The sequence below is a fragment of the Periplaneta americana genome, chromosome 11, assembly GCF_040183065.1.
Source record: "Periplaneta americana isolate PAMFEO1 chromosome 11, P.americana_PAMFEO1_priV1, whole genome shotgun sequence".
Classification (NCBI taxonomy): domain Eukaryota; kingdom Metazoa; phylum Arthropoda; class Insecta; order Blattodea; family Blattidae; genus Periplaneta; species Periplaneta americana.
Window position 1 is genome coordinate 74518499 of NC_091127.1, and position 17081 is coordinate 74535579.

A 17081-nucleotide genomic window follows, 5' to 3' on the forward strand; every position below is an offset into this window, starting at 1 on the left:
AAAAGAGGAAGATAAGTAAATAAAAAAGGAAAAGCAAAATAAAAAACGGAAAATACAAGAGTAAGAAGAAAGGAAAGGAAAGTAGAAAAGAAAGAAGAATAAGTAAAATGTAAAAGGCGAAAAGAAAGGAGAAAAAAAGCATTTAAAAAAATCAGAAAAAAGTACAATGAAAAAAAAGGAAAAGAAAACAAGAATATAAAAAATAAAATAAAAGAAAAAAGAGAGAAAAAGTTTTTTTTTTTTAAATCCAATGCCACCAGGTTGTCTTTTCGACATTTCTGGTCTTCTCTCCAGGCTGTGGCTTAATTGTAACCCACTTCTGAGGTTGGGGCGCCTGGAAGGCGGAGTTACATTACCCCGATGATGTGATAGGATGATTATGATAATGTAATGCCAGGAGAGGTTCTTAAATCTAAACTTAACCTAAATTCCAGACCATGGACGAACACAGGAATAATCCCCTTTAAGGAAAAATTCCTGTGCTCTAACCGGGAATCGAACCCGGGACCACTAGACCATGAGGTTGGCCAGAGAGAAAAAGTAAAATGAGAGAAGTAAAATAAAAATGAAAAAAATAAAAGAAAGGGAAAGTAAAAAAAAAAGAAAGAAAAAAGAAAGAAAAGAAAAAGTAAAATGGAAAAGGATAAAAAGAAAGGAAAAGCGCAAAAGATAAAAGTAACAAAATAAGAAAAATGAAAGGAAAGAAAAGAGAAAAGAGCAAGCAAAATGAAAGAAAGAAAAAGGAAAAAGAAAATAAGAAAAAAAAGAAAAGAAAAAAAAGGGAAAGAAAAGCATAAAACAAAAAAGAAAGGAAAGAAAAGACAATAAGACATCCATTATTTAAAAAGTGGAAGAAAAAGAAAAGAATGAGAGAAAAGAAAAAGAAAACTAAAATGAAAAAAAGAAAAGGGAAAAGAAACTAAAGAAAAGCATAAAGAAGGAAAGGAAAGGAAAAAGAAAAAAAAGAAAAGATAACAGGCTAAATGAAAAAAAAAATAGAAAGAAAAAGAAAAGGAAAGGAAGGTAAAATGTAAAAGGAATAAGAAAAAAGTATAAAAAAAGAAACACAAGAAGACATAAAATGTAAAAGGAAAAAAGAAAATGAGATAAGAAGGAAAAAAAGAATGAGAAAGGGAAGGAAAAAAGAAAGAAAAGAAAAGAAAAAGTAAAATGAAACAAGTCGAAAAAAAAGGAAAAGAAAATCAGAAAGTTTAGTGATTAAAAAAAACTGAATAATGAGATGCACTGTCCACATGGAAGGGAGGTTGGGAGGGGCAGGGCGGAACTCGACATGCAGCCACCTCCTCGTGGTGAGTTCTGGGTTGTTTCACTTCATAGAGAATGAATGAAACAAGCAAAGAGCTGCATTATTATGTTAAAACTGATACACATATACAAATGAATGCTAATACTATCACCACTCCCACATTACAAGGGTTTTGCCTACATTTTAAGCCGTACTGCTTAAAATGCAGGCAGAATGTATTAAGTAGCATTCTGCCTTAACTGTTTTATTATTTGTTTCGGCATTTATCTAAGGAAACAAATTTCGCTAAGTTTCGTTATGTGAATAATATGATAAAAATATATTTACATCAAAATCGTAACATATATTTTTTCTTATTCATTTTTTTTTAATTTCGTGAGAATTTCTTTATTTTTTATGTTGGATATGACATTCCTAGTTACAATTTATTTTTTGAACTACTACCAAAAGAAGTACACAAATGTAATCACTTACTAGTGTACCGAAATAGGAGATAAGCCTGCATTCCTTGCATTGGTATTAAAAAAAACATTACTCACAATGCAAATAAAAAGGTACAATAAACAGTCATATACAGAATGGATGATAATCTCTGCACAAAAATGAAACTGGCACTAGACCATGAGAGATCTAAAAAATCTAAATGTCTTTTTCTAACATTCGTTTCAGAGGAAATCATTGTGTTTCTAAGAAGCATTTGGCAACATAACGGCTACTGTAATATTACTCTAGCAAACAACTTAAAAAATTGTTTGCATTTTTTTTTTTTTTCAAAATTCAGTTCACTGTGCAGTGATGAAGCATTTCCTACATAACTAAAAAAATATGGAACATTCTGTCATGAAATTGTTTGTGTATATTTATGCATGTCATATCTACAATATGATGCAATATGATTTCTCCTACCTTTGATAGATTGATAAAAAATAAATTCATTAAAAAAATGGTCAGATATCAGTATTCTCTTCCAACACAAAATAAAAATAAATATTATTTATTAAGGAATGTAGTTGAAAGAGCATGATATTATAGACATGAGTTTCAGTAATAAAATAAAGGAGAGAGAACATGAAAAAGTTAACAAATTTATGAGTTAGGTAGTAGGGTTTAAGAAGGGCGCGTCAGCTACTATGGCTATTTGCGCCCTTATCTAAAATTCTTAATGTAACAAATACATAAATAATATAATAATCAGAGTGCTAAAAGAACTAAAAAGCGTTGTCACGATAAAACGAGGCACACAAATGCAGTATACATAAGGTGATTTCTACAGAATCATAAAAGTGAGCAATTCTACCACACTAGGTGGTATTCAAGACGAACAAATAAAACAATAAAACTAAGGCCACCAGAGATAACTTGTCAATCTTATTTTAAAACCATAAAATTTTATAAAATATTCGGATGTATAAAGTCCGAAATGTCAACAATGTAAAATCAAATATAAAACAACAAATGTAACCTCCGGATGTAAAGGGCCCGGAGGATGAGTAAAACGGATCAATAAAAAACTAAATCACCTTATCCAAACCTGTATTTGATAAAAATCTCAGAACTGCATTTGCACAATTAAAATCATTTCCAAGAGCGTCACTTAATGTCGGCCGAATTCCATATTGCCTCCGTGCATGGTCATATTTCCTGCAACGCAATAAAAAGTGTTCCACCGTAAGTGGAATATGGCACATATCGCACTCCGGCTGAGGTTCGCCACGTAGGAGATGGCCGTGTGTCAGATGACAATGGCCAATCCTCAACCTGGTGAGTAAAACCTCCTCGTGTCGCGACGCTCTTGTAGACGAATCCCAAACTCTAACAGTATTCTTTATATTTCGTAATCTGTTTCCCTCTTGTGCAGACCATTCTCCTTCCCATTGCCACCAAATTTTAGATTTCAAGTAGTTTCGAATGTCCTGCCACCTCTCGCGCCAATATACCAGAGAGCCATCCAGTGCGCCAGCCCTGGCTGCAGCATCCGCGGCCTCATTTCCTGCAATCCCTACATGGCCAGGAATCCACACTACTCCAATCTCATAATCAGAGCAAAGGAGAGTATGGAACAGCTGCTGAGTTCTTAAGACAAGCGGATCATCACAATTAAAAGACTGCAAGGATTGGATGGCACTTAAAGAGTCGGAACAGATAAGGAATCTGCCCCGAGGTTGCCTAATTAAAAACAATAAAACTCTGTAAAAAGCATAGAGTTCAGCAGTAAAAACACTAGTATATTGGCTTAGTCTGTATTTAAATATCTCTCCATTTGTAACGAAGGAACAACCAACACAATCATTTATCCGGGATCCGTCAGTAAAAACTAATGAATAATTTGGATATCGGGATAAAAGTTCACTAAAACGAAGTCTATAAACAAAAGCTGGTGTAAAATTCTTAAAACAGCGGCTCAGACTTATATCAAACATGGGACGTCGCATAATCCACGGTGGAGTGGTGGTATACTCCAGTGTGCGGACTGATGGTAGATGTATATCCAGCTCAGAGAGCAGTTCACGAAACCGCACACCTGCTGGACGAGGTCTCCGTGGATTTTCACTGTATTGGCCGTAAAGAGACGAATGATGGAAAGAGTCGTAAGAGTTGTGCTCAGGCTGCGAGCGGAGCTTAACAGCATATGAGCACAACAAAATATGACGTCGCCGATACAGTGATGGTTCTCCTGCTTCACAATACAGGCTCGCTATCCGACTGGTTCGGAAGGCCCCTGTAGCGAGTCGTATCCCATGGTGATGTACAGTATCTAAAAGACGTAATTTAGAGTTATTTGCTGAGCCATAAATAAAACACCCATAATCCAGCTTAGATCGAATAAGAGCTCGGTAAAGGCGTAAAAGCACTGTACGGTCTGCACCCCATCGGACCCCTGACAAAAGGCGTAAAATGTTTAAGGATTTCTACGCCTTCTCAAATCACGTATATGCGCCTCCCACGTTAACTTATAATCAAAGATAAGGCCCAAGAATCTCGCAGTGTCTGTATATTGCAATTCCACTCCATTAAGACGCAGTTCGGGATGTGGATGTAGTCCATGTTGGTTGTAAAAGTGGACACACTGCGTCTTCTGAGTGGAAAATTTAAAGCCATTGCGAACAGCCCATTCTGATAGTACGTTGATGACCAGCTGCAAATGTCGACCGATGGACGGAAGATATCGGGAGCTGTAATATAAACTGAAATCATCAACGTACAACAGAGAAGATACTCGGTTACCCACACAGTGGGCAATTCCATTGATCGCAATGCAGAAAAGAAGAACGCTTAATACAGAACCCTGCGGAACGCCGTTTTCTTGGAGGTGTTCGTTAGAAAGTGTGGTGCCTACTCGAACTCGGAAATACCGCTCTGCCATGAACTTCGCAATAAACGTTGGTAGACTACCACGAAGTCCCCAGTCATGCAGAGTTTGCAGAATGCCATACCGCCATGTGGTATCGTAAGCCTTTTCTAGATCAAAGAAGACCGCGACAAGATGTTCCTTCTTGAGGAAAGCATCTCTCTAATGGCGGTCTCTAGCCGAACAAGATGGTCTGCGGCGGATCTGTGCTTACGAAAACCACATTGGATGTTAGATAATCGGTTTTCCGATTCGAGTACCCACATCAGGCGTTTGCTTATCATTCTTTCCATAACCTTGCATACGCAGCTGGTGAGAGAAATTGGTCTGTAGCTTCCAGACAAAGAAGGATCCTTTCCTGGTTTCTGGACGGGGATTACAATGGCGGAACGCCAAGCTTTATGAGTTATGAGGGAAACGCTTCATCACTGCACAGTAAACTACCACCATTTTGAATTTTGAAAAAAACACATACTTTTTTAAAATCGTTAAAATATATTTTCATATAGGAGAAGGACAGTGTTTTACACAGACCAATTTTCATTATTGTATAAGGTACACAAATGGAGGAAAAAATTGTTGAATATTTCCAAACATTTTACTGCTGTAAGCAAAATTAGAAACACATAAACATGTTGAAGTCAAAGGTATTTGAAAGGACAAATTACCTAACCCCTTAAGTCAGCTGTAGCATTTTATAACATTTATACATGTGGCAAATTTTTCAATAACAAATGGGATTATAATCCTCTCAATAATGTACAGGAAGCTTCGTATTTTAATAAAATCGTAAAACACATGTACTCACCGACACTTGTGGCACTGAAACACATTTTCACCACAATTAGCACAAACTCCAGGATTAGCTGGTACAGAAGCTGAGCAGCGAGGGCACTGCAGGGTTTCTGATGAAGCCTGTATGTTCTCATAGAAATCAGCGTATTCAATCATTAAGTTGCATGCCACTATGGGCAATGGGAATTCCATCTTCACTTCTGTTTGACCAGTTGCCAGAGTTACTTTTTTCGCCTTATGCCACATAGCTGCAAAGATAACATAATTACATGCACAATACAATTAGTGGCGAGAGAATAGTGAATAAGAGAGTGAAGAAAAACTGCAGGTCTTTAATAAGGCCTGGATGGGCCTTGTTTGGTGCATGATATAGAGTGTTCAAAAAAACCGAAATGTAATAATATTTAATGACGTAAAATGACTTCTTATTACTTATCACACATTCATTGTTTAAAATTATTAATAATGCATTAGTTGATTTACTGTCACAATCAAATTTTAGAATATGATGAATCTTTGATCCCTATCATAATCCAGTGTGGTGTGCTAGAGTATGATTTAGATTTTTGGAAAGGAGTCTCTCTGGCTTGGAATTATTTGTGAGAAATGGAGAGGAGTTGACATTTAAAATATTGATTTTAAAATGATTACGGAATTAACTGCTTTTTAATTAGAAATTATAGGATTAACCTGTGATATGAGAAGGCAGAAGTGTTTGATTTAGGCATATGAGACAATACAAGAGATTAAGGGAATGTCTTTATCAATCAATCAATCAATCAATCAATCAATCAAAGGACATTAGGGAGCATGTCGACTCCATGTCAATTTCACAAAATGCTTCCACTCTGTTCTGTCTTTTGCTTGTTCCTCCCAGTTGGTATTTCCCATTTCCATGCATTCCTTCTTAATTTTATCTTTCCATCTACTTCGAGGTCTTCCCAGTGGCCTTCTGTTGTTAAAGTGTTCATATCAACTAAGGGAGTCCTTATGATGTTACAAAATAAGTAAATTAACCACCTAGGTGGGGTTCTTTACAGGAAATAAAATGGCGGATATACAAAGCAAACAGGAGCAATGGTCATCAGAGAGTTTAAGGAATTCAATGGCTGTTGTCACCGATGATATGCACGTAAGATCCGCTCTTAAGCAATTCAGAATCCCAAGAAGAAATTAAGTAACCACATTGAAAGTGATAGTGGTGAGAAGAAGATGGGTAGACCCACCGTATTAAGTTCATTTGATTCCATTAATTTCATTTGTTTCTATTTTCAGCTTCTTATACCAAATTTCACACATGGGGCTCATTAAGTACCACTCCCAGGCCTCGCAGAACCTATGCTTTTAATGACTCACATGACAACTAATTTTGAAATAATTACCACGGCCCAACTTTAAAAAATACACATTTAGAATATTTCTTTTCGATTAGTGTACTAACTCAGTTGTTAATACCTAAAATAACGATTTTTCATATTTAACTATTAAAAACATAGATGTTCCCAAACTTTAGATGGGCCTTGTTGGATACACCTACCTTATCAACTGTTTCAACACTATTACATCTCGCCAAAACTGGATTGAGAAAGGTGAAAAACGTCAAATTTATAATCATTTGCTGGCAGATTTTTGAAGTTTTAAAATCCAAACACATGGCCTGAAAATTACAAAACTGTGAAATATGGTGAAGACAGTATCAGCAACACTTTCCACTCATAGAATATTTTTTACAGAAAATATTCAAAGAAAAGTTATTCCCATTTTCTTATGCAACATAGAGCGGAAGGGAGGGGGGGGGGGGAGGAACTGAAAAATTCATGCCACCAAGAATAACTGGAACAAATACTGCCATTACTTCCACCATGACATAAATTTAAATCATAAAATCTGAACGTTTTACTAGATGATAATGTCCACCAAACATAACACCCTCAAAACTTATTGCAATATGAACAATGAAATGAAAACTTACCAGGTTTGTTTTTTAATTCTACCACAGCTTGCACACTGCGATTATTGTAGTAGATGTTAATAGTTCGCACCATTTTGGTTCGTTTGAGGTCGCCAATACGCAGTGTAATTTTGCTAATAGTGTGACTGCCAACAAGCTTCACTATTTGCGTAGTAGTTGTGAATTTCGAGTCAATCTGTTAACATCAATATAGTCATATCAGAAATAGAAAAAGTATACAATTAGAGGTTGATTTAATTACCCCTCAGTACTTTAGTCCAAATGGAATGATTGTACTTATTCCTTTAATATCAAAAGGAAAGAGTTTATTAAATAATTCTGAAACCTTGACCAGTTTCAGGAATTCACAATTCCCTCTGTTGGTACACACTATCCAAAATGTATGATACCAGACAAATTACACAGTCTACTTCACAGCTCTGAAACCCTGTGAGGTACAAAGTGAGGAGCAAAAGGAAATACACTGCACTGGAAGGGAGCAGATATAAAGTTTATGATAAATGATCTTAAGTTTACCCTACATAAAGACTTCTTTATAAGCACGTTACATCCAACACCTATACTACTTAGCTTGAACATGTTTTGATACAGAATAGTAATTAGTACATTTTACTTAATTTTTTATATTCTACATCACATGGGTTGCATTCCTTGTAGAATTATGACAGAGCTGAGATGTGAACAGTGTCACAAGAGGCTAAATGGTAACATTCTCTTCTCATACTGTACCCTACAACTGAGATGTCCATCTTAAAGAGTGCATGCATACTTTTTAGGAACAATGTCCTGTCAATAATCCTATCATATACTTAAGTTGTCCTTTTCAGGTCCAGACATACCTAATAACATCATCAGAAATAGGTCTTTTAACATAAATCAACATGTAAGAATACAAAGGTTGTATGTCCATAAAACACAATTTGTGGCAAATGGCAAAATAAGCTTCTGAAAGTAATTAATCATGGGATTTTATACCTTGTCATAATCATTTTTATAACATTTTCTTCGAGAAAGAACATACAGTAAAATCCCTCGTAACTGCGTACCCAAATAACTGGCAATACCAAAACAACAGCACTTTTGGCTGGGCAAAAAAAAAGTTTAAATCTGCCACATTGCCACAGTCTGGGCCATCAGTTTTGCCATATTAAGAAGTTCGCACGAACTTTCGTTTTCAGTGAATATTCGAACCTAAAAATTGTGTATTATTCGTGTTGTGTAATTGTTTTAATACAGAAAATTCATAGTCTTTATGTTTATTTAGTTATATTCGGGGCGTCAGTGTTGCCACATTATAAAGTTCGCAAGAACTTTTGTTTTCAGTGAATATTCTAACCTAAAATTAGTGTAATGTGTTTTAATAAATAAAACCCACACAGATTTTTGTTTTGTTAGTTATCTTCGGGCCGTCAGTGTTGCCACATTAGGAATCTCGCACGAACTTTCATTTTCAGTGAATATTCGCTAGAAATGTGTATTATTTGTGTTGTATGATGTGTTTTAATAAGGAAACTCCACACAGTTTTTATGTTTATTCAGTTATGAGCATGTGATAAAGAAATAAACTTCATATGGCTGCAGTTTCAACATTTGACACAATGAAATACGAACTTTTATATATATATATATATATATATATATATATATATATATATATATATATATATATATATATATATATATACCGGTATTTATTCAGTTATCCAGAAAAATCTCGTATCTGGAACTAGCCTGGTCCCTTTGGTGCTGGTTAAGAAGGATTCTACTGTACTGTCTTTGTCCAGAATGAAGATTACACCAAGACAAATTAACCAGTACCAATAGAAATTACCGAGATGCTAAAAATATATAAAATGTATCAATGTTAAACAGAAATAGAGAATGTGTCAAAACATATGAAACCTACTTTTTCATTCATTTTTAATTTACTTACAAACAAGTAACAAATATTCTATCTAGCCTATATGAATGAGTTCTTGTGAGTTTATTTAAATGCCATTATAAACATTAATTTATCAATATTACAGCTGCACATGCATCACAAAATATTACTCAAGTACCTTGATAGAAGACAATTTAATGCTTGATAGTGCTACTTCTGGATTGTTGCACACGAGACATGGTTCACTCTCTAAGTAATAACCATCCAATTCAACAAACTGGGCCAGATGAGTATAGAGATTGGCATTTGGGTGATGGGCCAAAAGCTGGTTCTGTGTGTGCAACACTGACACAGCTTGTTCCATGTACTCACACATCTGCAACCATGTATGCGTAATTGATTTGTAAGAAAGTAGTAGTGGTGATGGTGATGATGATGATGATGATGATGATGATGATAAACAGTAATAATAAAAGTGAAATCAGAACAAGAATTTGACAATATGGAAAGGACATAAGAAATACTTCCTAAGGACTGCCATACGAGACAGTTAATGTAACAATACAAGTTATAATGAAATTTATGTTAATAATGTAATCAAGATTTACTATAAAAGCATAACAAAATTAAATGAAGCAAGAAAAAATGAGTAAAATATTAGTACTTCAGAAACAAATTTCGAGTATTTAAGTTATTTAAGTCGTTGTTTACAAAATTAATGTATTCCATACGACGATTAAGTATAAGAAACTTAGGTATGTTGCTTACATAACTTTAAAAACAAAAATTCTGTACTCATTTTGAATTATTAGCCTACCTTCCTTCCTGTCTGAGTGGTTTTAAGTGAGAAATATCCAAGCAGATCAACAAACTGTGCAGCTTTACGGCCATATGCTGGGAGTTGAGGCCAGAGTTTCCATAGCAGATCCAAGAGGGCTTCTTGATCAGAAGTAGGCGAATTCCTAGGATATAAAATACGACATACATAACACATTATGCTGATTATGATGATGACAAAGAAGACGACAATTCTCTTCATCACCATTACAACCGTCATAATCAAGAAGCAATCATTACTATCCCAAAATGACTTCACAGTTGCTGGACATCTTCAAATATGCTACATTAACATCCTTGGCCTCCAAAGAATAATTCGCTGTCCTTTCATTTCTGAAGCTAACTTGAAACACTTTCTTTTGCCATTCTTTTAACATAAATAATCAAAACAATTATAATCTTTCCTAATGGATCAATGATGCTTTTGAACTACCCGGTAATAATTCAGCATTCTGACATTCCTTAGCAGTATATTTTTCTTCAGAATCATGACAGCATGCTGTCATTAGAAATTAATTATTTCTAACATAAAAAAGAGAACTACAAACGAAACAAGTTTCAAAAAGTACGAAGAAATAACAGCATCTCTCCTAAGTCACATATAGCTCCCCAACAGCAAAACTGGTAAATGAATTGTCCTCAAATAAGAATAGTCAACAACAGTCTACCTCATTAGTGGTCTAGCAATGGTTATGGTGGTAACACAAAGTAGCATGAGACTAACAAAAAAACTGAAGTATTTGAATAAAACTTTTCCTTACAACTTCTTTTGTTCATTATAAATCTTATGGGACCTCTGTAATTTAATACTGATGTACTTTAAGAAATACTATCATGTAAACCAGTATTTCTCAACCCTTTTTCTTCACATCACTTTAGTGCAAGGCTCCCTGGCTTCAGGTGTACAGTAGTGGGGAACGTAGTGCTAATTTAAAAATAAATTTAATTATGCTTTTATTTAATGTAAAATAATCGGATTTTACAATTATTATTATCATTATTATTATTATTATTATTATTATAATTATTATTATTATTATTATTATTATTATTACAGTCAATTCTGGTTATAGTGAACCTCTACCGACCAGCATATTTCGTTCACTATATCCGAAGTTCACTAAATCCAAAGTGTCTCTCCCCTAACCTTAAATGAGAGGAATAAGTGAAAGTGCAAACAAGAAAATAAAATAATATACAATAATTAAAATATCTAATTTTTGTGGAATGGATTACATCGTATTCTGTATAGTGTTACTCACAGCTGATTTACTTAAACTATGCTGTCGACCCATGTTCGCTTGCGAAAGACCACGTTCAATGTCACTTATAATATTTGCCTTATCTTCCAAAGAAAACACTTTAAGCTTCGACATTTTTATTTAGTACATTCACTGTTCGAACACTAGAAACAGAATGATCACGTAGAAATGACAAACGCTGTTATGGTGTGACTGCGTACTCAGCCTTGGAATTTCTCGGGTCACTTAATGGAAATTGGGAAGGAGTTGGATTTTGAAAACCACCGGAATCTTACCTTCATTTATGCTCTGGACATAATGTCCATCCCTTTTAATAAAAGAAGGTAATTTCATTTTCCGTTGTTTCAATGCTATCCGTCATAATGGAAATGTTTCTGAGAACAAAATGCAACCCTTTGACGGTGGAGAATTAGAAATAATAGTAGAGAAGAGTGCCTGAGAATAGAATGGTAACCCTTTGAAGTGGAATGAGGTAAGATCGTCAAGCGTTGCCTGAATATGATTAAGGAGTAAGGAACTTACAATGTTGTTCTCAACACATTCTTTCAATTTTATACAAGGTCTGACTTCAAATAAAGAGTTTGTCAAGATACAACTCTTGTAACTTCAATTTTTAAGGTTCATATAACCGAAGCGAAAGTTCACTATAAACAGAAATATTAATGTACTTTCGAATGCATGTGGGTTGGGACCAACAATTTAGGTTCACTATAGCCGAATGTTCACTATAACCAATTTCAATATATCCAGAGTTGACTGTACTATTATTATTATTATTATGATTTTGTATGTGATCCCCCATTAACAAACTATTCTTCGGACCCCTAGGGAGCTGCAGCCCTCTGGCTGAAAATCACTGATCCCAGCTATATTGATCCTTCATTATTTAAATCATAGCTACAAAGTGAAACACTTACTTGTAGATGGCCAGTACAAGAGCATGTGCCTGCCACCGCACAGTTGTGGCATTGGTCTCCAGAAGAAAGGTTTTCACAAAGCGGGCCAGCAGGTCCCTTGACACCTGCTTGTTTATCTGTGTCACCAGTGTGATACACTGAGCTTCCTCGAAGCGTGCCTCTGTGTCTGAGTCATCAGACTTCTCTCTCTCTTTGCGAGCTGGGGTTTGAGCTGACCCAGATGTAGATGCAGGAGCTGCGGAGGGAGTGGGTGTGGATGTGCCAGTGTTGTTTCCTGTAGTGGTTGATGACGATGGACCTGGTGCTGCTCCAGACTGAAAGAAATAAGAATATAATAAATATCAATGCACCAGATGCCAACAGAAAGTTTTCAATTGTTAAAAGCACAACCAATAATAATACTACATACATTTTTTTACTACACGAAAACATACTCAATAAGTGGCCACCACTGCATCCGAAATTCTACGGTTCAAACCAGGCAAAGGCATAAACAAATTTTGAGTTTTCAAGCATGTTGGGATAGGATTTTCCCTGCGCCCACTCTCTTTATTTTTTTTTTTCTCGTTTTGTAGGCATTTACAGATTGCAACACTAAGGTTGCATTGCTCAAAGCATGAAAGGCTTGCCTGTCTGAACTGTTATCTGGACTAAGTGAAACTGTGGCATCGAAAGTGCAGTTTATATAGGTGATAACTAGTATGTTATTGCCTTAATGGTTGGATAATTGTTCGTCTCTGCTGAGGCATGTGGGTGTGAGATCAGCAGTCAGATGGTAGGCCTAGACTATGGGTTGTTGTACCATGGAAAAAGAAATTTATGACAATGGTGCAGCAGACTACCACCATTACTATTATTATAAAACAAAATGCAAAGATTATGGTTCAAGATGTTAGAGCCTTCTTGTAATAGTGGCCATTAACTGGCTAATTCTAGACACCAGTCTTCAACTAGATCCAAGATTACCAGAAAAATTGGCAGACCATCTTAATAGGATGCCTAGAACACGGATCCCCAAAGCCATCATGCAATATCAACCACGTGGAAAAGGATCTTTTGGTCGTCCGAGAACACCAATGTTTCGTTCAGACCGTGATAGTTTTTCAAGGACTAATACATGGAAGGATGATGATGATGATGATAACATATTTCGTGCAAAAGAAGAAAAAACAGAAATAATAAATCAACCAGAGTATAATTTGAATTTATTGAAGGATGACAGATTCTGTACCCCATAGAACAAAAACTACTAGAAACAGAGTTTGAAAATACAGAAAATTGTAAATATCAATACATTGGACAGTTTTTTTTTTTTTTTTTTGTTATTAGCAATAAACGCAAAATGTGATTGGGATATGCGAAAAATTTTCATGTCTGTAGTAAAAATGAAAAAGGGCAAATTTTGTATTAGTTAAAAAAAAAAAATAAAGTAATTTAAAGATGTTAGCTGCATAAATATAGGGAGAGAAATTATTTCGGAATTCTATTACTCTCTTTAATGGCCTACAGACCAGACAGTACCACTCATCACTGGGGTTTTGTAAAAAACTGAGTTACATAATAATAAGGAAGATTTACAAAGGGTATAATTTTGTATTTTTTATTATTATTATTATTATTATTATTATTATTATTATTATTATTATTATTAACAGCTTCATTGCGCAATGAATGTTGCAAATACAATGCTGTGATAAGATTACTAATTCAGACTGTGTATAATATTATATTGTGAAAAAAAAAATCACGAAATTGTCACATTTTTTACCATAAATACGATATTTTATTTATTTTTCACGAAAAATTTGAAACATTTTCACCAAAAAAACCTGACCCTTCCAATATATTATAAATAATATTTGACTGCTAACAAACTTTAGGAGAAAAAGCAAAGAGGCTGTAAAAATATATTACTGGGATGACGATATTAAGAGATATATAAGATGAGATGGAGACCTTAGATGGCTAAACATAAAAAATTCAGAGGACAAAATCAAATTTTAAAAAGCTCAAGATGTACTGGTAGTCAGAAAGAGAAATAACAGAAGAAGAAAAAGGTATTGGGAAAATAAATGCGCTATTGAAGCTTGGATCCACCAATACAGATTTATAAATGATTCAGATAGAAGGTATACTGTACATATCTCTTTTTGCTGCTAATTTTAATATGTAAGTGTTGTTTCAGACTTAGGTTAAGATTACTATTGGATTCTCTGAACAATACCATTATATTCCAAGATGGTAGATAGTTTCACTGTCAAATTAATGGCTGTGGATGGGAACGAAAGAATCAATCTATCAAATCAAACCAATCAAAGTATAAAACAAATATTACAGTCAGCAGTCTGACAATAAAACTCAAATTTTACCCATCCATTGTATTGTCTGATTTACATAAATATCGTATGTGTGTTAACTTCACAAACACATAATATACAGTGCCTCAATTCATCACTTTCAGATTGATGATGAATGAAAACTATATAGTATAAGGGGAAAACCACAGTAATAGGAAAGGAGCTAGGCTGATTATTTCCTTGCCATTTGCTTTTGTTATCGACTACCAAGGAAGAGTTACTGGGTTTCTGAAGTACTGACTGTAGTTAAAATTTTTGCATGCGTAAGGATATAAATATTCTGAATTTATCTTCTAAACAAACCTGTGAACCACTTGAACTGCTGCTGGCTTTATTGCCACATATTGCACACTGAAGCAACTGCAAAATTGTAGGAGAAACACCTTCATCCAACAAACATGACACTTGTAGTAAGAATGGCAGTACAGAATCTTCGCGCACACAGAAACGTTGCCAGTTCCCAGTTCTACTTGTGGCGACCTCAACACATGCTTTGAGGTGTTCAATTAATTCCACCAACGAATCATATGGCAGTGTTATACAGTGAGGCTGCTGTACTTCTGGATCATAACCACCAGCTCGACAACACGTCTGGACGCACTGAAAGAGAACACATGAATGAAGTTTTCTACCATTGACAATGTATTCCTAGTGATATGTGCCAAAATACAATACTCTCATAAATTCTAAACTATACCTGAGATACAAAATAATGTTTAGTTTCTTTTTAACACTTATATCAAATTTACAAGTCTATATTAGACAATAAGTAAGTATTAAAAAAGAATATGACATGAGTGTAGATGTTATCCCATGACAACACTTCATAAGAAAAATAACAATGTTTGGAATAGATGTAGCATTGGTCTTCTTATTTTTTTTACTAATATCCAGCAAATTTGATGCATAATGATTGGGATGTTGATTTAATTGGTGCAGATATTTTTTACTGAACCAAGAAATTTCTTCATTCACAATTGAAATGTCGAGATCATGGTGAATGACATCATTACAAACATACCATGGTGCAGTGACAATTGAAAGTAAAAGTTTTAGGCTGATATCTCTGCAGTATTTCAATGTTTGAGTTGCTAGCAGTTCCCCATAGTTGGATGTCTTATGTCCAGATTGGTTTCAGTATGATTTTATAAACAAGAAGTTTATTTTCTAATAACAATTTTGAATTCGGTCCCAATAACCAATAGATTTTTCATGTTTTCAAATTTAATTCTTTGCATTTAGTTTCAATATGATTACGCCGTATTAATCGGTGAACTATATGCCTTGTTAATCAGTGATCTAAATGTATATCTAACATTTAACATCTCTGCTTTAGGAAGTTCTTTGTTGGAAAATGTTACAGGAAGACAGTTTACAGTTCTAGTTCTGCAAGTATGCAAGTAACATGAACTGATTTGTTTTCATTCACTTGTATTCTCCATTTAGTTAGCCAGTCTTCTGTTTCTTTCAATTCATTCTGCAGCATTTCAGATGCTGTTGATGGGTCTTCATGTGAAACAAAAATAGCAGTGCCATCAGCGAAACTGCCACCAATACTTTATTAGAAATTGGAAAATCAGCTGTATAAATTGTGTATAATATAGGGCCTACGACTGAACCTTGAGGTACACCTGAATTTATATCATGGAATGAAGAGAAATGTTCTCCAATTTTTATTTGAAAAATCCTCGAAGCTAAGTATGAGCGAAGTAATAAATAATACGGTTGAGGAAGTATGACTTTTAGTTTGTAAAGTACCTAGTCCAAGATGCCAGACTTTATCAAAGTCTTATTGAATATCTAAAAATACAGTAGAGTAATAATTTTTTTTGTTTCTATGGCATTTTCAATTTTATTTACGACTCTATGAATTTGTTCTATTGCAGAGTGTTCTCTCTGGAATCCGAACTGATGGTCAGGTATAATGTTGCTGTCAGTAAGAATTGAAGAAAATCTCTTTGAAAAGAGTTTCTCCAGTAATTTAGATAGTATTGTTAACATACTAATTGAACGATATTAAGTCACTTCATTTGGTGGTTTCTCTGGTTTTGGAATCAAGATAAATTTGAGAAACTTTCCACTGTGCTGGATAATAAGAAGTTCTAAGAATGCCATTAAAGAAGTTGTAATAAACATTGCTGCTTTTCTGGAGAGTTTCAAAAGAATTTTAGCAGTTATCAAGTCGTAGCCAGGGCATTTCTTTGGAAGTAGTTCTATTTCTATTGCTTTCTTGACATCATTTGGAGAAAAGCTTGGAATTGGGGCACTGAGAATTTCGTTAATTTCGTTATTGCAATTTACTGTAAATGCTGGATTTGGGGTAAAAAACATTTGCTAGATGACTTGCAAAAAGTTCAGCTTTCTCTAAGCCACTTGGACCCGGCTTTTCTGATTGGTGGTATCGATCTCTGAGGAAGTTTCAGTTTCTTAGTTATTTTCCACA

General features: G+C 34.6%; 1 protein-coding gene across 5 annotated transcripts in view; it reads right to left on the reverse strand.

Moving 5' to 3' along the window:
* poe (E3 ubiquitin-protein ligase-like protein poe) overlaps positions 1-17081 on the reverse strand; it is a 214135-nt gene that overhangs the window by 60586 nt on the left and 136468 nt on the right. For all 5 annotated transcript variants that reach the window (XM_069839628.1, XM_069839627.1, XM_069839626.1 and 2 more), the window contains 6 exons: positions 14942-15238; positions 12282-12595; positions 10083-10227; positions 9444-9641; positions 7384-7558; positions 5425-5659 (listed from right to left, as the gene is read on the reverse strand). In XM_069839628.1, the coding sequence (XP_069695729.1) occupies positions 5425-5659; positions 7384-7558; positions 9444-9641; positions 10083-10227; positions 12282-12595; positions 14942-15238 (1364 nt within the window). The remainder of the gene's footprint in view (positions 1-5424; positions 5660-7383; positions 7559-9443; positions 9642-10082; positions 10228-12281; positions 12596-14941; positions 15239-17081) is intronic.